This window comes from Larus michahellis, chromosome W (assembly GCF_964199755.1).
Source record: "Larus michahellis chromosome W, bLarMic1.1, whole genome shotgun sequence".
Lineage (NCBI taxonomy): Eukaryota > Metazoa > Chordata > Aves > Charadriiformes > Laridae > Larus > Larus michahellis.
In genome coordinates this window covers 7,926,495-7,947,421 of record NC_133929.1, presented here as the reverse complement: position 1 = coordinate 7,947,421, position 20,927 = coordinate 7,926,495, and the positions used below count along the sequence as shown (strand labels likewise).

Genomic DNA, 20,927 nt, shown 5'->3' with positions numbered 1-20,927 from the left:
ATTTGTCACAAGTTCTTGTTAATTTACTGTGTTGTAAAAGCTTATAAATAAGGTATTCTGCTGTTGTAAACATTTTACTGTGTTAAAAACTGAGTGTCCAGAAGTTTTGTCCTGCTACTGGGTCATGTGAGGCTAATAGCAACTGTAGGTTTAACCATGTAATATATACTGATCTAGATTAGAAGATTGAGAGTTTTTGAGCAAGGGAGCCAAAGTTAATATACACTGGAACAATTTATTTGAATCTGTCTTGGCTTGGGGTGAAACAGAGCCAACTTTCTGTTCAGTGAGAGAGGCTCTTGCTTACGCTTGTTGGTGTGGCAACCAGGGTCATCTGACTTGGTTGTAAGCAAGTTCAGCAGCATTGTATCTTTTAACTCCACAGAAAGCTCTCTAAAGGAACGATATAACATTTCTCTTAGATACAACATTCCCTGAGCAAACTAGAAGCTCGTGCTCCACGTTAGGTGCCAATTAACCCGTCATGGTTTGGGACAGGTTGGCCCATGACAAGACAACAGACACTCTCCCCCACCTCTCACTCCAAGGAGAGGAAGAAGAGAGATAAAGAGAGTTATGAACTTAGAAAAAAACACTAAACTACTTTAATGAAACATTAATAATAAAATTAAAAAGGAAATAACAAAATAGATACAATATATACAAATATACACAAAACCATATCAAGCTCCCAGGGAGATGTCATTGGCAGGCACTGGGAAAGTTCCAGACTAGACTCAGTGACAAACAGGAACTGGATTCTAGAGCACACTAATCACCATCAAAGCAGACAGACTGACAGAGTCCTCCTTAGGCCTCAGTAATTGACAAAGCCAAGCCATTAAAGAAGAACCAACCTGACCCCTTTGATCCCTCAGCTTTTATACTGAGCATGGCAGATGGGATGGAATACCCTATTGGTCAGGTTTGGGTCACCTGACCTGTCCACTCCTCCCCACAGGTGCAACCCCTCCATGGGGTAATAAATTGTTTCTCATTATCTGAGTGTTCATTATATGGTAGGGCTTTCTCAGCACGAGTCACCACCTCCTCTGGTGGCATTTGAAAGTCTTTGCCTTCAGGCCAGTTTGTGATCACTTCTACGATTCCTGGACAACTTGTGTTTCCTATTCAAGCCTGCTGTATGATTGATTAAAGCGGCCTATTTACTCCAGGTAGCATTGGTGGCATGATGAGTAGAAGGAACTTTACCCTTGAACATCCAGCCCAGCACTGGTAATCGGGGTACCAGGAGGAGCTGTGTTTCAGTACCAGTTACCTCTGAAGCAGCTCTGACTCCTTCGTACGCTGCCTTGGAGCCTTTGTATCCTCGATTCCAGAGTCCTAGGGGTCGACCTTGAGCCTCCCTTAGTGCTTTCTGCCATAGGCTCCAGGTAGGTCTATTGTCCCCAGCTGCAGTGTAGAGGACACTTTTAATATCCCGTCCTGTTCGGACTGGTCCGAGGGCTACTGCATGCACAATCTCTTGTTTCATTTGCTCAAAGGCCTGTCCTTGCTCAGGACCCCACATAAACTCATTTTTCTTTTGAGTCCCTTCATAGAGAGGTTTCACAATCTGACTGTAACCTGGAATATGCATTCTCCAGAAACCCACAATGCCTAAGAAGGCTTGTGTTTCCTTCTTGTTAGTAGGTGGGGACATAGCTGTTATTTTGTTAATCACATCCATTGGGATCTGGCAACGACCATCCTGTCACTTAATTCCTAAGAACTGGATCTCTCATGCAGGTCCCTTGACCTTACCTCTTTTTACAGCAAAACCTGCTTTCAGAAGGATCTTGATTTTCTTACCTTTCTTGAAAACTTCTTGTGCTGTATTACCCCACACAATGATGTCATCAATGTACTGCAGGTGTTCTGGAGCTCCACCCTTCTGCAGTGCAGTCTGGATCACCCCATGGCAAAGAGTAGGGCTGTGTTTCCACCCCTGGGGCAGTCGATTCCAGGTGTACTGGATGCCTCTCCAGGTGAAAGCAAGCTGTGGCCTGCACTCTGCTGCTAAAGGAATAGAGAAAAAGGCATGAGCAATGTCAGTTGTGGCATACCACTGGGCTGCCTTTGACTCCAGTTCACATTGGAGTTCTAGCATGTCTGGCACAGCAGCACTCAGTGGTGGTGTGACTTCATTCAGGCCACGATAGTCTACTGTTAGTTGCCACTCTCCATCAGACTTTCTCACTGGCCATATAGGGCTGTTAAAGGGTGAGGGAGTCTTGCTGATCACTCCTTGGCTTTCTAGCCAACGAATCAGGTTCTGGATGGGAATCAGGGAGTCTCAGTTGGTGCGATACTGGCATCAATGCACTGTGGCAGTAGCAATTGGCACCTGCTGTTCTTTAACCTTCAGCAGTCCCACCACAGAAGGGTCATCTGAAAGGCCAGGTAAGGTAGACAGCTGTGTAGTGTCCTCAGTCTCTCCAGCTGCCATACCAAAAGCCCATCAATACCCTTTTGGGTCTTTGAAATACCCTCTCTTGAGGTAGCCTATGCCAAGGATGCATGGAGCAGCCAGGCCAGTCACAATAGGATGCTTCTCCCATTTATTCCCATTCAGGCTTGCTTCGGCCTCTAATACAGTCAGTTCTTGAGACCCACCTGTCACTCCAGAAACAGTGACAGATTTTGTCCCTTTATGACTCGATGGCAATAGGGTACACTGTGCACCAGTGTCCACCAGGGCTGTATATTTTTGTGGCTCTAATGTGCCAGGCCATCGAATCCACACAGTCCAATAAACTCAGTTTTCCCTCTCCTCCTCCTGGCTGGAGGCAGGGCACCTCTAATGTTGAGGACAACATCTGTGATTAGTAGATGAGTTCCTACCTGGACTGGAGCGCTGCTTACCATGGACTGGAGCAGCCATTGTCCTTCAAGAATTCTTCCTTCCATCTGCTTTACCTTGTAACTCAAGCACGCGTGCTTGTAGGACCGGGGTAGGTTTTTTTTATACCATTTACTCATGTCCTCTCCATCATTGCAGAGGCAAAGCCAGAGGAAATCTCGGAGCAGGTCCTGTTTCTCTTGAGTTGGTTTTGTAGAAGGGCATCTTTTTTTAATGACTGTAGTGTGGGTGCGTTCAGGGAAAGAGTGGGATTCTTTCTCCATCCTTGACAGTTTTTCAAACCGTTTATCATTTTTCTTGGATATTTCATTTTGCTCAAATATTGTCTTGGTTATTTCCTCTATTTTCTCAATCATTTTTTCTACAGCTGCCACAGTGAGAGGGCGAGAGAGACTGTCTTCATACTGTCGGACCCTGTTAGCCACTTCATTTACAGCTGGTGCATCAGCATCAGATCCTCTCCAAACCATTGTTGGCAATGTGTGGGAATACATTGATGGTGCCCTCTATGCAAACTTTCTCAGCAAAGATTGTTTGCATGGCATTTCATCAGGGTCTACATTCACTTGCCATTCACCATAAATCATCTCTTGCACACCTTCTCTCAGGTACTTAATACCTTTTTCCATGCTGGTCCATTTGCTTGGACAGCATTTGATATCATCCTTAAAGGGTGTTATGGTTTGAGAAAACCCATAACAATTTATTGTCATTTAGACAATCATTGTATCGCCTGATGACCCCTGCCCACCCAGGAAGGGGAATCAGAGAAAACAAGAAAACATGAGGGTTGAAATATAAATAGATTTAATAGGATAAGACTAAATAATTAACATTAATAATACTGAAGAACCAGTATTAATCCCGATACTAATATAAGATGTGCAAGAATTATACTTAGCCAATTATATCAGTAGGAAGCTGTGCACTCCCAGCAGTGGACAACAAATGTCGGACGCTAGAGTAGTATATAATTCAGCAAAAATCTATATGTGGGAGGAGTTAAAAAAAAAAAAATCCCAAACTTCTTGGAGTATTAGAGCAGTTGTTAAAGACTTTAATTAATAGGTAAATTGTCTGTATTATTTCAACTGTGTTTTGCTGTGTGACTTCATCATGCATGGATTTGATATCTTCATAATATTTAGTCTGCGTATCTTTTCCCCCTTATTTCCCCCTCAAGGTCTTTGACATGGTCTGCCACAACATCCTTCTCTCTAAGCTGGAGAGATACAAATTTGATGGTTGGACTGTTCAGTGGATAAGGAACTGGCTGGATGGTCACATCCAGAGGGTAGTGGTCAATGGCTTGATGTCCAGATGGAGAGGGGTGACAAGTGGTGTCCCTCGGGCATCCATACTGGGACCGGTGCTGTTCAACATCTTCATCAATGACATAGATAGTGGGATCAGGTGCACCCTCGGCAAGTTTGCCAATGACACCAAGCTGAGTGGTGCAGTCGATATGCCAGAGGGACAAGATGTCATCCAGAGGGACCTGGAGGAGCTAGAGAGGTGGGTCCGAGCAAACCTTATGAAGTTCAACAAGGCCAAGTGCAAGGTCCTATGCCTGGGTTGGGACAATCCTCGTTATCAATACAGGCTGGGGGATGATGTGATAGAGAGCAGCCCTGTGGAGAAGGACTTGGGGGTACTGGTGGATGAAAAGCTGGACATGAGCCAACAATGTGCGCTTGCAGCCCAGAAGGCCAATCACATCCTGAGCTGCATCAAAAGAACAATGGCCAGCAGATCCAGAGAGGTGATTCTCCCACTCTACTCTCCTCTGGTGAGACCCCACCTGGAGTACTGTGTCCAGCACTGGAACCCTCAGCACAGGAAGGACATGGACCTGTTGGAGGGGGGTCCAGAGGAGGGCCACAAAGATGATCAGAGGGCTGGAGCACCCTATGCTATGAGGACAGGCTGAGAGAGTTGGGGTTGTTCAGCCTGGAGAAGAGAAGGCTCTGGGGAGACCTTATAGCGGCCTTCCAGTACCTAAAGGGGGCCTGCAAGAAAGCTGGGGAGGGGCTGTTTGCAAGGGCAGGTAGCAATAGGATGAGGGGCAATGGTTTTAAACTAGAGCAGGGTAGGTTTAGATTAGCCATTAGGAAGAAGTTCTTTACAATGATGAGGGTGGTGAGGCACTGGAACAGGTTGCCCAGAGAGGTGGTGGAGGCCCCATCCCTGGAGACATTCAAGGCCAGGCTTGATGAGGCTCTGAGCAATCTGATCTAGTTAAAGACTAGATGACCTTTAAAGGTCCCTTCCAACCCAACACATTCTATGATTCTATGATTTCTTCATGAAAAGAGTAACAAAACCAACCCAAACAGGTAACGCTACAGAATACAAATCTGTGTTTGCCTGATACTAATTTAAATTGCTTTTTTCTGAAATGTTCTGCTGCTATGAAAGTGATTTAATAGCTTGCTATTTACATGATATTTCCTGTTAGAGTAGGAGGAAAAATAGCATGTATGATATGGGATTTCAGGAGTTTCTTGATGTTTATTTCCCACAGCATTCAGGAGAAACTGGCTGTTTGTGGCTTGGACAGGCGTGCTCTTTGCTGAGTAAAAAACCGTCTGGATGGCTGGGCCCAAAGCGCTGTGGTGAATAGGGTTAAATCCTGTTGGCAGCCAGTCACAATCAGTGTCCCTCAGGGCTCAGTACTGGGGACAGTTCTGTTTAATATCTTTATCAGTGATCTGGACAAGGGGATTGAGTGCACCCTCAGTAAGGTTTCAGACAACACTAAGTTGGATGGGAATGTTGACCTACTTGAGGGTAGAAAGGCTCTACAGAGGGATCTGGCCAAGCTGGGTGGATGGGCCGAGGCCAACTGTATGAGATTCAACAAGGCTAAGTACCAGGTCCTGCACTTGGGTTACAACAACCCCATGTAACACTACAGACCTGGGCAAGAGTGGCTGGTAAGTTGCCCATCAGAAAAGGACCTGGGGGTGTTGGTCAACAGCTGGCTGAATATGAGCTGACAGTGTGCTCAGGTGGCCAAGATTGCCAATAGCATCCTGGCCTGTGTCAGGAATAGTGTGGCCAGCAGGTCTAGGGAAGTGATCACCCTTCCTCCCCGTACTTGATACCGGTGAGACTGCAGCTCAAATACTGTGTTCAGTTTTGGGCCCCTCACTACAAGAAAGACATTGAGGTGCTGGGGCCAAAGATGGCCAACAAAGCTGGTGAGGGATCTAGAGCACAAGTCTTAAGAGGAGTGGCTGAGGGAACTGGGGTGGTTTAGTCTGGAAAAAATGAGGCTGAGGGGAGACCTTATTGCTGTCTACAGCTACCTGAAAGGAGGTTGTAGGCAGGTGGGTATCAGTCTTTTCTCCTGAGTACCAAGTGATAGGACAAGAGAAAATGGTGTCAAGTGGTGCCAGGGCAGGTTTAGATTGGGTATTAGGAGAAATTTCTTCACTGAAAGGGTTATCAAGTATTGGAACAGGGAAGTGGTTGAGTCACTATCCCTGGAGGTATTTAAAAGATGTGTAGATGTGGCACTTAGGGACATGGTTTAGTGGTGGATTTGACAGTGTTAGGTTAATGGTTGGACTCTGTGATCTTAAGGGTCTTTTCCAACCTAAATGATTCTATGATGATATCTTATCTAGCCTTTTATTAATAATAGTGGGCTGTAAATGTGTTCTTTCTTTTGGGCTTTTTTGCATGTTGTATTCAACTTTTAAACAAAAAAATATATTTTTTTTTTAGTTTAGAAACTTTAAAAATTTCATTTATTCATTCATAATGCTGTTTTCTCCTTAGACCTGACTTTCTATGATTGTTGTATAAGGTGCTGTAGAGGTTGAAAACATGTTGAACTATACTAGCCTTGGGAAATTTACACAGATGGCCGTTTGAGTTGCCTATCAGCTGCTGTCCAAGGTTTAAAGGTGGCTCGTCAGCTGTGCTGTTGAAGGGAGCTGAAGAACTGGATCATCAGCTTGCTGGTGCTGAAAGGGAGGGATCCCATCTCTTTATGTCCTTCTGCTTTCAGCTTTGTGTTCCTTCCTGTTGTACTTCTCTGTCCTTGCAGTGTGCTGTTTCAACACAGTAAACCTCAGTAAATTAATCCAAGAGAAAGTACAGAAATAACTGAGCATCTGGCAGAAAGCTAGTTTGTTGAAAGGTCTGAGGAATACCAAAGCCAATGCAGAGGAGGAAGAGTACAACTGAGAGTAGAAGGAACAAGGAACTGGGGTGGAGTTGGAAGAGGGATGGGAAGTGCGATCTCCTTTCAGCAGAAGCAAGCCATTAGCTCATCTCTGCTTTTAAAAGTGAATTTACCCTTACCAGTACTTTGAATCTGGTGTTGTCACAATGGTTTAGTCCCTTTGAATTAGATTTTTTTTTTTAAAATGTCTTAATATTAGATTAATAGCAGACATTTGAGAATATCTTCTACCATGCCAAATGCATCATAAAACTAGTAAGAGTACTAATTCAGTGCTGATGTTGCGATTCCCATGAGTTGACTTCAGAGTGAAGTTAATTATGCTTTTTAATTTTCTTTTTTCCTATCAAATTTTTACCTTCGTTTTTGTTGAGGAACATTTGTTCTTTAGTGGAGTGGGTGTTTGGCTAGGCCTGTGTGTCCTGACATTGCAAACCTTAGACAAAGAAAGGTTTTTAAGAGTAGGTGTCACGTCCCACTCTCAGGAAAGAGGAGGGGTAAGTGACTTCAGATTTGTAAATTCCCAACGGCACGGACTAAGGTGAGATAAATCTCAAGGTCCATATACAAACACTTATTAGCTTCCCAAAATGGTTAGTATAGGTCTTAACAAGTCCATGATAATTGGTTAGGTATATAACAAACTATGGCAAGTGGTGAGGTATGCATTGTGTTACTTAACAACGGGTATAGGACAACTTATGGAAGCGGTACTTAAGGTCATACTTAAGGTCATTGCTTAACAACTCGAACTGTTACTTAACAATTCTAAGAGAAAAGAGAAAGTGAGGGACAGAGAAAGGAAAAGACGAGAAAAAAGACAGAGAGAAAGAGATCACCAGTCCTGGTTTCAGGGAATTTTCCCAGGCATAATCTTCTTGGAAAAATCTTCCCAGGCACGGTCTTCTTTCTTGGGAAGTATCTTCCCAGGCACCACTATCTTCTTCTTTTGTTTCTTCTTTGTTCCCTCTCCAGGGGCACTTATTTTCCCCTTTTATGTTTGCTGAATTAGCACAGTCCACCCCCCTTGCCGAGGACAGCCTCATCTCAGGTTTCTCCCTTCTCCCAGGTGACGTGTAGCATGATTTGGGTGGAGAGACGAGTGCCACAGTCATACATGTTTAGCATGATCTCTATAATCTTCATTAGCATATGCAGGGGTGTGTGCTTTCATATGCATTTCGCGGATAATGAAGTAAAGGTCACTTATCGGACACAATGGCCTTGAGAACTAGCAAGCTCACCACACGAGTGGCAGAACTATCCTGTCTTCACAAGACAGCTCTCCCACACTTTCAGGTGCCAGAAGTGTTAGCCTTATCAGTTCTTTGAAGGCCAGGCCTGCATTATTTATTTCCTTGTGAGTGTTTGAGGCGTTCCATTGAAGGCTTGGAGGGCCTTCTGCCCCTCATCAGGGAATTTACAGTCTGTCTCTTACAGTAGGGTCATAATACCTGATAAGTAAATGTTTTCATTGTATGCAAATATTAGTTTGTCTAGACGGTTGTCGGTATTTAGGCTCTTGAATGTGTTTTTCTGACTAATAGCATAGTTCAGAAGCATGGGAGAAGAGGGTCTGTGGACCAAAAGTTAATGTATTTTATGGCACAGCATACACTTATGTAATGTATGTTCTTAGTCTTTTGGCTTTGGATTTTTTTTCCGATCATATTCCTGCAGAAAAAAGTTGCTTAGAACTCATTAGGACATGAGTAAAATACAGCTCTTTGCCAAGCCTTCAGGATGAGATGTTGCCTAGAAGTCTTTTTGTTCAAAGTTACCATGTTCCAACTGATCAGTGATTCATTAGTGATTTTATCTTAGTTATATTGCCCCTTTCCAAAGGGAAGGAGTCCCAGACTGACATATTAACTTTGAAATATGGTAAACACATCTGTTTTATTCATCAAGTTACATTACAACGTGAATATGAGTCAACAGTGTGCTCTAGGAGCCAAAAGGGCCGACTGGCCATAGCTAGCTGTTTGAGGGAGGCGATTGTCCCACTCTGCACCAGTGCAGTGTAGAGGGTGCAGAATCTGGCACTTCCTTTTGTTTAATTTCATACAGTTGGTGATTGCCCAGCTCTCTAGTCTATCCAGATCTCTCTGAAAGGCCTCTCTACCCTCGAGGGGGTCAACAGCTCCTCCTAGTTTAGTATCACTGGCAATCTTACCTAATGTACATTTGACTCCTGCATCCAGATCATTTATAAAAACATTAAAGAGCACTGGCCCTAAAATTGAGCCCTGGGGAACCCTACTGGTGACTGGTCACCAGCCTGATGTTAGCCCATTGTCCTGTCTTTACTATAAGTCTTTGAGCCTGACCCGTTAGCTAATTGTCCACCCATCGTATTATGGACTTGTCTAGCTGTATGCTGGACATACAAGTAGTTTGCCTATAGTACAGATTTCATGTACTTGAGAGTCCTGCTCGTTACCAGGACATGTGGGAGTGTATGTATTTGTTTTTAACAAGATTTTTTGTTTGTTTAAAGATAGCTTAAAAAGAGAGAGAATAGAACAATTTTAAGCACGTTCTAATATAAGAACTTGTAGTCTAAGTTTAGTTCCTAAAATTTTGCATACAAATTTTATGTATTCCGGAGCTTTACTTCTTTGGAAGTCATTGGAGCTCATTGCAAGTGTATCAGCAGGAAGATTTGGTATTTTATACTTATGATTGCTGTTTGGTGGAAAGGACGGAGTGTCTAAAAATGACTCTATCAGCAGTACTCTACTTCTCTCTGAAAATAACTATCCTTAGTTTTACCTGTGATCTTAAACATTCTTCTCCAATTAAAAATCTTTAGAATTCTTCCTGGAAATGGCAAGTAATGCTATCAGGCTTCCGAGAACCTAAATTCATAGGAGAATAGGGTATTCTGTAACTATTGTTATTACAAAAATATGAAAAAGCTGAGGAAGAGACTGAAAAATATCTTTATGGCTTGTTTTAGCTAATGGATGTGTGTTGTGTTGCAATGTTTTTATAAAATACACAAAATAAAATGGGAATAACAGCAAAAGTTTTGGCAATAATAGCAAAGGAAATGTAAGACTTGACTCTTCTCTGATTAAATCAAACTTTGGATTATGCTCCCAACTGAGGGCAACTTGCACATAACTGCACTGTCCTCTGTAATGCTTTTAAAGCTTTATAGACAATTTTTTTTTAATACTGAAGACAGAAATAATCTTTGTTATATCAGCCCAGCTCATGGCAATGGATGCTGGAGGAGTGCGAAGAACACCAGCCAAGACTTGACTCTTCACTGCAAGCAGCAGTAGGGGACACAAGACAGATACGTGTGGACAAGGAGAGGCTTGCCTGAACAGGGGGTGTTCCCTGAGGACCTGACCCTAGACCTGCTGATTGGATGAGACAGCAAGGGGTGGAGCCTGCACCTGGCAGTGCCAGAGATTTAAACAGGCTAAAACAATCAGCCCAGCTGATTGCAATGGATTAGCAAATATATTTCCCAGTGGGCAGGTGCATGGCAGTGGACAGCATGGTGACCACCTGGCAAAAAGCAGTGTCCTCTGCCACAAAGAAACAATGATGAGTTATGGTCATTGGTGATTCCCTCCTATGTGGAATGGAAGCATCTGTTTGCAGACTAGACCCTCTCTTTGGGGAAGTTTGTTGCATCCCTAGGGCCTGAATTAGGGACATCACCACAAGACTGAAGAGCCTAGTACAATCTTCAGACTACTATCCATTCCTGCTCTTTCACGTACTAATGATGTTGCAACAAAAATTCTGAAAGAGATTTCACAGCCCTGGGAAGAATGCTAAAAAGTTCAGGAGCACAGGCAGTGTTTACCTCAATCCTCCCAGTAATGGAGGGAGACTCTAGAAGTAACAGGTGAGCCCAGAAAATCAATAACTGGCTTCAGAATTGGTGCCTCCACCAAAACTTTGGGTTTTGCAACCATGGGAGAGCCTTTGAGAGACAAAGTATGCTGGGGCCTGATGGGATCCACCTGTCGCAATGGGGAAAACATGTCTTTGGGTGTAAACTGGTGGGACTGATTGAGAGCGCCTTAAACTAGAATCCATGAGGGAAGGGGATACCAACAGGATTGCAGTAGGTAAGACAGGGGTTGGTATGGCATTGCCTGAGGGTGGTGTGTTAGTGGGAATATTTACACTGCTTCTGGGAGCATGGAGGGCTCAGTAGTGTATCTGAAATGCTTGTACACCAATGTATGCAGTATGAGAAACAAACAGGATGAACTGGAAGCACTGATCATTCCCAGAACTATGATGTCATTGATATTAGCAAGACTTGGTGTCCCATGATTGGAGTGCTGGGATGGAGGGTTGCAGGCTGTTCAGGAGGGTTGGGCAGGCAAGGTGGAGGTGTCGCACTATATGTAAGGGAGAGGTTTGACTGTACAGCCCTTACAGTTAGGGATGATGTGGTTGAGAGCCTCTGGGTGAGGATTAGGGGGATGGAAAACAAAGGAGATGTCGTAGTGGGTGTCTACTACCGATTGCCCAGCCAGGATGTAAGCACTGATGAGTTATTCTATAGGCAATTAGGAGAAATCTCTGGATCAGTAGCCCTTGTCCTTATGGGTGATTTCAACTTCCCAGACATCAAGTGGGAATACCATACTGCTGTGATGAGCAAGCCTGGGAAATTCCTGAAGTTTGTGGAAGATAACTTCTTGACACAGGTGCTCAGGGAGCCAACTAGGAAAGAGATGCCCTCCTAGACTTGCTATTTGTGAATAGAGAAGGACTCATGGGAAATGTGATGGTAGGTGGCTGTCTTGTCCGCAGTGATCATGAAATGTTTGAGTTTAAAATTTTCAGTGTAATGAGAAAAAAGGTCAGCAGAGTTGCTACCCTGGACTTCAGGAGAGCAAACTTTAAGCTATTCAGGGAGCTACTTAGCAGAGTACCCTGGGAATCTGCTTTTGAGGGTTTAGGAGTCCATGAGTGCTGGTCAGCTTTTAAGAACCACCTTTTAAAAAGCACAGGAGCAGGCAATCCCATTGTGTCGCAAGTCAAGCAAGCGGGGCAGAAGACCAGCTTGGCTGGACAGGGAACTCCTCGTGGAACTCAGCAGGAAAAAGAAATTGTATGATCTCAGGAAGCAAGGTCAGGCTTTGCAGGAAGATTGCAGAGCCGTAGTTTGTATGTGCAGGGAGAAGGCATGAAAGGCCAAAGCTGAACTAGAGTTGAAACTGGCCAGTGTTGTGTCAGACAACAAGAGGGGCTTGTTTAAAGTATGTTAATAGCAAAAGGAAGTCTAAGGACAACATTGGACCAATACTTGTTGAAGATGGTCACCTGGCTAATAGGGATGAAGAAAAAGCGGAGGCGTTTGATGCTTTTTTTGCCTTGGTCTTTAATAATACTGATAGACCTTGGGCTGCTCGGTCCCCTGAGTCAGAGGACCATGACTGTGGGAACAGTGACTTTCCATTTGTGGCACTGAAACTGTAAGGGACCAGCTCTATCAGCTGAATGTTCACAAGTCCATGGGGCCTGATGGGATTCATCCCAGAGTACTGAAGGAGCTAGCGCATGTTATGACAGGACCCCTCTCGATCACCTACCAAAGGTCTTGGGAGTCTGGGGAGGTCCCTGCTGACTGGAAGCTAGCCAAGGTTATTCCAATTTACAAGAAGGGCGTGAGGGAAGACCTGGGGAAGTACACACCTGTTAGTCTAACCTCAGTACCTGGAGAAATGATGGAGCAGATCATACTGGGCACTATTGAAAGGCATTTACACAACAATGCAATCATCAGGCACAGTCAACATGGGTTCACAAAGGGAAAGTCCTGTTTAACTACTTTGATATCCTTCTATGATAAGGTCACCTGCCTAGTGGGTGAAGGGAAGGCGGTGGATGTAGGGGTTGTTTGTTTTTTTTTTTTTTAATTTTAGTAAGGCTTTTGATACTGTCCCTCACAACATCCTTCTGGACAAGTTGTCCAACTGTGAAATGAGCAGGTACGCAGCGTGGCTGGGTGAAGAACTGGTTGAAGGGCAGGGCTCAAAGGGTTGTAGTTGCAGTGAATGGGGCTACATCTGGCTGGCGACCGTTCACCAGTGCGGTGTTCCTCAGGGTTCAATTCTAGGGCCAGTTCTGTTCAATATTTTTATCAATGATCTGGATGCAGGAGTTGAATGCACCATTAGCAAGTTTGCTGATGATACCAAACTGTGATGTTGACTTTCTCGAGGGACAAGAGGCCTTGCAGAGGGATCTGGATAGATTGGAGCATTGGTTAATGGGATGAAATTTAACAAGTCCAAATACTGGATTCTGCACCTAGGACAGAGTAATGCTGGGTACAAGTATAAATTGGGAGAGGAGTGGCTGGAGAGCAACTTCCTGAGGAGGGCAAGTGGAGAGGGAGGTGCTGATCTCTTCTCCCTGGTATCCAGTGACAGGATACGTGGGAATGGTTCAAAGCTGTGCTGGGGAGGTTTAGACTGGATGTAAGGAAGCATTTCTTTACTGCTTTACCGAGAGGGTGGTCAAACACTGGAACAGGCTTCCTAGAGAGGTGGTCCATGCCCCATGCCTGTCAGTGTTTGAGGCGTTTGGACAGTGCCCTTAATGATAGGCTTTAACTTTTGGTCAACCCTCAGTTGGTCAGGCGGTTGGACTAGATGATCATTGTAGGTACCTTCCAACTGAAAATATTCTAATTCTGTTCAGTTCCGTTCACCAGGGCAGATACACCAAGGATTACTTTGGCCCAGAGGCATTTCAAGAGATCCCTCTCTTCAAGTAGGGCTGAGCTATATAGTTCAAATTTATGCTGTTAAATTGAGAAAAATGTTTCCTGCTGGCTAGAGTCTATCTGCAATAATAATTGCCTAAAATATATGGATTCATTTAGTTGTGAACAATGTAACATCTGTGAAACGTGATTATTAAATAAATGCAGTATTCAATAGGCATAGCGCTAGTCAGGCCTGTACAGGATATTACTCTACCCTCCTCCACCTGCTTATTTAAGTAATATAATTAAAAGCTGTGAAAGTAAAAAAATTCATACCGAGACTGTTGAATTAAATGAATAGTAACACTGAATGTCTGTATTGAGAATTAATCATGAGTGGGGCATAACATATGCCACAGAAATTGTTCATGTATTTTATGCTAACACCTTGAAAACTGCACAGTTTTAAGGTATTGTGTTGGTTTAGACATTTGGCCAGATAACCCAATGTCTCCATCTTTACTAAAAGGTATTAGCTGAATTTTTATGTTTCTAATATAGTGTATCATTTAGGTACTGTCTGTGTGAAAATTGGAACATACACAGTTAAACTACCTGTGAGTCTATGGAGGGCCTGGTTTGCCTTATGACATTATTAATTCATTTGATTCTGTGCTAGACACAGCATTATTGTTATCTGATAGTCTGAATACTATCTGGATGGCAGCCAGCTAAAAAAAAAAACGCTTCAGCTGGCTGATCCAGAACAGGAAAGCTTCCATTGGACTGCTTTATAGAGCAAAGTGGTAGAGGTCCTCTACACGGCTAGCTTAGCACCATCTGTCTCCTATTTCAGTGGCCCATTTAGGACTGGTAGCACTAAAGCAGCCTGGACTCTTCATCAGGCATACAAGGCTCTGTCTAGAAGTAGAATCAAAGCTATCAATCTTCTGTTCATATCACACTGTATTGGCAAAGACTGTTCTTCTAGTGGTAATCACATCAGTTCCAAAAAGTGAGAGAGAATAGTTTGACCCTTCTTTAGTCTCTTAAATGTTGTATATTTTAATTATAATTTCAAATGTGTGTCATGATTTCTGTTTTGCTTGTTTTTGTTTCCCCAAACTGGAAGTTTTTATACTTCTTCAGACTCTTCTTTCTCTCATGTAACTTTTAACCCAAGTGAAATTTGAGGCAGCAATTTTATGGTGTTGATCTGACAGGACAAAATCATTTCAATGTGCTTTTGAGCTCGTTTGCAGCCTTTTTTAGAAAAGGTTAACGTTCAGATTTTTTCCCCAAAACACTGTCTGAATGAGCCTTTAATAGATGGATGGGTGTAATGAGGCTGTCTGTAATCAGTACTTGCAGGTTGGTAACCTTCCTACCTGTTTTGAAGAATATCCCTGTTCGATAGCTCTTTGGTCTTTGCTCCAAACCAAATAAGGTGATACTCTTTTGTTTCCAAATCAGTTTTCCAGTTTTGTTATGTCTCTTCTGGCAACTGTAGTTTAAATGAAACTTCATCACCATTTTCATTCAAAAAGGTCTTCATTAGGCACAGGAAATGGAATTTGTGTGGATCCTTGCCTTAAGAAGGAAGAATGGTTGCTTACCTTGTGTTAATAATTTAAGAATATATATGTTTTTTATAAATAACCTGCCCTCACTTGTAATTTTTTTTTATTGGGGCTTTGATATTTCTAAAGGAGTTGGTGAGTACCTCTAGGTTTAGGATTGGAGAAACCCCATCAGTAGACCAAATAGACCTGGAAATGGACAAGATCTTGAAACGATGCACGTTTACTTATCTATATGTGCAGGAGTGTCATGAAATTTCATTACTTTATCATACTATTTCCAGTCATGGACATGATTTTCATTGAACAACCAACTAATTATAAGTAGATACTTGCTTTTAGTGCCCTTAAAATGTCTTTGTACTATACTGATTGATGATCATAAAATGGAAACAGTCCTTCATTTCCTGGCACTTTTTAATTCCAACTTTTGCAAAGTTGTGACTGTCTTCCAGAATATCAGAACTATTAAACAGACTTTAAGAATGCTCTATAAAGGAGAGGGGAAAAAAAAAAGCCCTGTATTGTATTGTTCTGTTCCTGAAATTAGATTGATTCTCTTTTAAATGGTGATAAGTTTTCTCTAATCTTTGTCATTTTTTGTTGCCCTCTAGGATTTGTATCATAGTAGAATAGTAGGATTTCACAATGAAACAAATGTGTAAATTTATTCAATAAGCAGATACTAATAGCCTAAGCAACTAAAAGGAAACTCACACTACAGTGTGGTGTAGAGCTGCTACTAATAATAAAGACCCTTCCTGCAAAGGGTGGCTTGAGAAGAAAGGTTTGTTTTTTCACTACTTTGACAGAGGGATAATTACAGCTTTGGGACTGCTAGAGGGTTTCTGATAGTGCCAGGTGGAAGTAGGAGAAGGCTTGAGTATGGTAGCTCTGTTTTGAGGCACTAGTGACGAGCAAGAGGAGCTGAGGAAGATGGATTTTATCCATCTAGATGGTTAAATCTGCTGGTGGGTTGGATTAACACATGAAATCCATAGGAATTTAGGAATCAAACCTAAGAGCATCTGGGATGACTTCTGTCCCTATAACTGCAGGCTAGGTTGTGTGTGTTTATCCCAGGAAATTAATAAAACGTTGGTTTTACAGACTGCAAGCCACAAAGGACTACCCGATACTCTCAGTGAGAACTCAGATGCCACAGAATATTGCATGCTGCTGGAGGAGAGCAGAAGGGTGTAGCAAATGAGTTTGCAATAGGAACAATTTCCTAGGTGAAATTGTTTAGGTAATACAACAAATTCTCATGCTGCTGAGGAATGTCACATCTGTTCTACACCTTCTCTCCCAGACCTTTCATCTCTGCTAAGCCTTGCTGAGGGAAAGATCTTCCTGGCTTGTCATCTGACAATCATTTTAATGCTGAACATGTAAATGAAGCTACTACAAGCCTCTCTATGTTCTGCTCTGCATCCTGTCTGTAATCTTGGCCAATCTTTAGTGCTTCAAAGGAACCTGGGGGATCTTCAGAAGCAAACTTTATGTTATGAAGAAAGAAAATCTTTTCTTATCTGGTCAGGTAACTGAAACACAGCATAGTAATATAAATGTAACGGAGCAAACAGAGTAGACAGTATGGTAATCAAGACTTCTCTTGACTGTCCTGGGATATAAATGAACCAGACACCAAAGGACTGTTGATCAAAGCTTCAGTTTCTAATCTACAGTTCCCTCTATTTTGTCTTCCAATAATCATACTCGATGCAATTGAGCATACAAAGGATATTTTATGTGGGTTTGGCATCCAACTTGAAGGAACAGATAGAAGATATGATGTACTTATTCCATAGTGTTCCTAATCTGTGTTAAATTTAAATAAACTTGGACTGTGATTATATGCTTTTGAGATGATAATATTAAAGGACCAGAGATTTTGACTTTAAAAATTATATGAGGGGAATTAATTTCACATAATCTTGTCTCTGTAAATACATCAAGTACTCCACATGTCTGTATGAGATTAGTTTTTGTTGAAGTTGAATGTTTTTTTTTAGAAATGGTAGATTTCTAGCAGTATGCCCCAAATAGATGCAAAACAAACATATAAATTAAAAATATATGTTGTAGCAAATTTGTACAAACAAATGAATCTTTGGCTTCATAAGAACTAAAGGCAGGAAGGGACAGACTTCAGTGTTGTGTTTTCTTATATGAATTAAAATATAAATTATTTTATTTGGAGTATTTTATTTAAAGCTTATAATACTTTGATCATTTCCTTTTTTTAAAAAAAAACAACCACCAACTTTGTGGATTGGAACTTTTATGCCTAACCTGTCCAGGGAAAAATAATAGAACAGAAAACAAAATTACCAGAAATGCAGATCATTGTTTTGCTTCACATAGATCCAAACACAGACAAGAATCTGTGTCTGGAGCTGCACTGATATAATGGGGCTGTGCAGGTTCAAAGTACAGATAGGCGCAAAAAAAAAAAAAAAAGAAACCTAGAAAGATCAAAACGTGACTTCTCCTTAGTCTCCTTTTCTCTCATTCCTTCTCCCCTCATACTGGAAAGTGTGAAATGTGTGAAGTAGCTTATCTGATTACTGTGTTATACATTCTTGTACTAAGTTGCTTTTTGTGCTCATACTCATTACCTTCCAAAGATTTTATTTTATTTTTTTTTTTTTAAATCAAAAATTTATTAGGAATGGTGCGCATTTTGAGTTAAGCTTATCAGAGACATGCTCATACTTGACTGGCTAAATTCAAGATGTGGGTGGGGTTTAAGATTTTTTTTTTTTTTTGTATGGCTGAGTGATGATTTTGTGGGGTAGAGAAGATAATACAAAAGGATAGGCTAAAAATTTTTTTTTAATGACTCACTTTTAGCAGGAATATTTGAACACATTCACTAAAATTGGCACTTTTTTTTTTTTACAGCTTCTGGAAAAACATAAGAACACTGAAAGCATGGTAGAGCTGCTTGAACTGTATCAAATGGAAGATGAAGCCCATGCTAGTCTTGCAGAAGCTACCATGGAGCTCTACCAGTACTTACTACAGCCATTCCGAGATATGAGGGAACTTGCAATGCTTAGAAGACAGCAGATAAAGGTATGGTAAGGGTAACCAAACTTATTAATGGGGAAATCATGCTTTTCAGTTACTACTTACTACTTTTATTGTGCAGTATATGCAGTGATGGTTTCTCCACTAAATGTTGACCCTATTTTTCTGGTTCCTTCACTCAGAAGAGTGCTTTTGAAGAGTGAGAATGTCTCTGACATATAGCTAACCATCAACTGTTTAACTTAGTATATTTGACTATTTAAATTCATTGTTGAATTTAATAGATGAAACTTACAATTTTGTGATTACTGGGAATACTGACTAATACATATAACAGAAAGAGACATGTTGTACAGTATCTGTGTTGATTGTTAATTCTTTTAAAGGATTCTACAGGAAGTTACTTTTTATTCTAGTTTTCTGAGATAATCTGATAAATTATAAGTCAGTAGCTTCTCATATCATGTTGTGAAACACTTAAACATGGAAGCATATTAAAAGTATGTAATTTGTTGTAACACTTTAACAGTGTATTTTCCTAAGAGCTAAAAAAGTATAGCCAGCTGAAGAATACTACATTTTGGTAAAACTGTTTTATAATGCATATGTTTGTTTTATTTAAAAATATTCTAATTTAAAATACTTCACCAAAAATAACAGATGTAATCTCTATTGCATCTCAGAAGTACTTTTGATTAAAATCAGCAGTTCCTATGCAGATTAAGACTGTAGCCTTCTGATTCTTTTAAATATGTATTGTAGCATAGAAGCTAAAATGGGTTTGTTTCTTTTAATCTGTATTGCAAATGTCAGTTCATCTGTTTGGCACCTTATTCAGTTAGCCAACACTATTTTTACTGGTTTCAATTTTAAAATATAGTATTTTTCTCTGTGTTTGAGTATAGAATGAGGGAGGCAGGCAAGAGGATTTACAATTCCAAAACTAGTTTTATTTTGAGCTATTGCTGTGTCTATAAAGTAATTGTTCAGAAGGTTCAGCAATCTGAAACTAACTCTGTGAGATAGTGTAAAGTGCTTTTTCCCCCCCTTGAATGATAAATGTTGCTGCATAGAGAATTGGGTTGAATAGTGTTTTCAGATGTATTATACTGTTGAAGATTATGCACGATACATTTAATAGAAAGCCACCTTCAGCATGATGAAATATTTCCCATTTTATCTGAATTTGTAGCTGTAGCATGGGAAAAGATGATTTTTTTTTTTCTATTTAATTTTTTGTTTTGTCAAACAAGAGAAGATAAATATCATATTGAATACGAACATGAATTGAGTCGTAGTTGGTTTTTTGGTGGTGTGGGTTTTTTTTTTTGTTTGTTTGGGGTTTTTTTTATATCTCATTGATCTCTTGGATTTCAGTTTCAAAATACCTCCTTTTTTATTTTTCCTCAAAGAATAACCTTGGTAAACTTCAGTAGCATGTTCTGTGGTTAATTACTTTAGTCAGACATCATACATTAAGTTCTCTTCCTAAATTGGCAATTTTTGAGTTAGAAAACTTGGTCATCTGTATTAAGTGGTAGAGAAAGATGCCATCTCTCTTCTCTCTCTTTTTTTTTTTTTTTTCATTTCATTGTTTGAGAGCAAGCAGTACTTGTATCTATGATGACAAAATATATATTACACTTGGTAGCTAGGGTAGAGGAATTGGTTTATAAATAGAAGTTGTGCACATGATGGTTTGCGTTAACTTGTTGCATGTGTTTTTCTGGAAGGCTTAATATTGGAACGAAGATCCTTAGGTTTCTATAAACCCTCATGACAGGGTTTAGCTCCATTTTCATGCATAACAGGAGTATTTCTGATGCTTACTACCTCAGTGGAATGGAAGTTGTGAACACATAATACTGTTTAAATGTAAAGACTGACAAGGAGAAAGATAAAGTTTGGATAATAGGACAGGTTAAGGATGGAAGAAACTGCAGAATGAATTACTAAAATGAAAAAAAAGTTACAAGCATAATTAAGCTTGAATACAAATATCAGTGTTTAGTCAAGATTGCCTCTGCATTCTGTAATTACTTTATTTAACATTGTTAGAGTTTTTCTATATTACATATCTGTCTTTGATTTGTAGGAAGTTGTTTTAGTTTGCTTTTTAAGAATTTGGGTTTTTAATAAGTATTTTATTTTAATCAGTTTAATTTTGTTTGTTTTCAGAATGCGATTAGGAGGAAATTAATTGCTTTGCCTATAATCTTTGAGAACAGCGTTTAGTGTCCTCTTCTTTCGGAGTAAGACATAAAACATGGAAGATGTATCATCTGGGTGTTAAATTTATGCTGTTGTTGTGAAACTTTAGGCAAGAGACAAGCCTACAGGAGGAAATGGAGAAACAAACATCAAATTCTTTGCCCTTAATGGAGTTTTATTAGAGTAGGACAGCTGAATTCTCTGCAGATTCCTTCTGGGGGGGGGGCAAAAAAAAAAAAAAAACCAAACCAAAAAAACCACAACCAAAATGTGAGAAACGCTCCTTATCCAATAACAACAGCTCAGGCAGTGAACGATACGAAGCTTTTACGGCTTACGGCATTT

At 40.9% G+C, this 20,927-nt stretch overlaps 1 protein-coding gene across 2 annotated transcripts in view; it reads left to right on the top strand.

The window, feature by feature from the left end:
- LOC141735628 (junction-mediating and -regulatory protein-like) overlaps positions 1-20,927 on the top strand; it is a 127,587-nt gene that overhangs the window by 7,703 nt on the left and 98,957 nt on the right. For both annotated transcript variants that reach the window (XM_074568677.1, XM_074568676.1), the window contains exon 2: positions 18,243-18,416. In XM_074568677.1, coding sequence (XP_074424778.1) covers positions 18,243-18,416 — 174 coding nt within the window. The remainder of the gene's footprint in view (positions 1-18,242; positions 18,417-20,927) is intronic.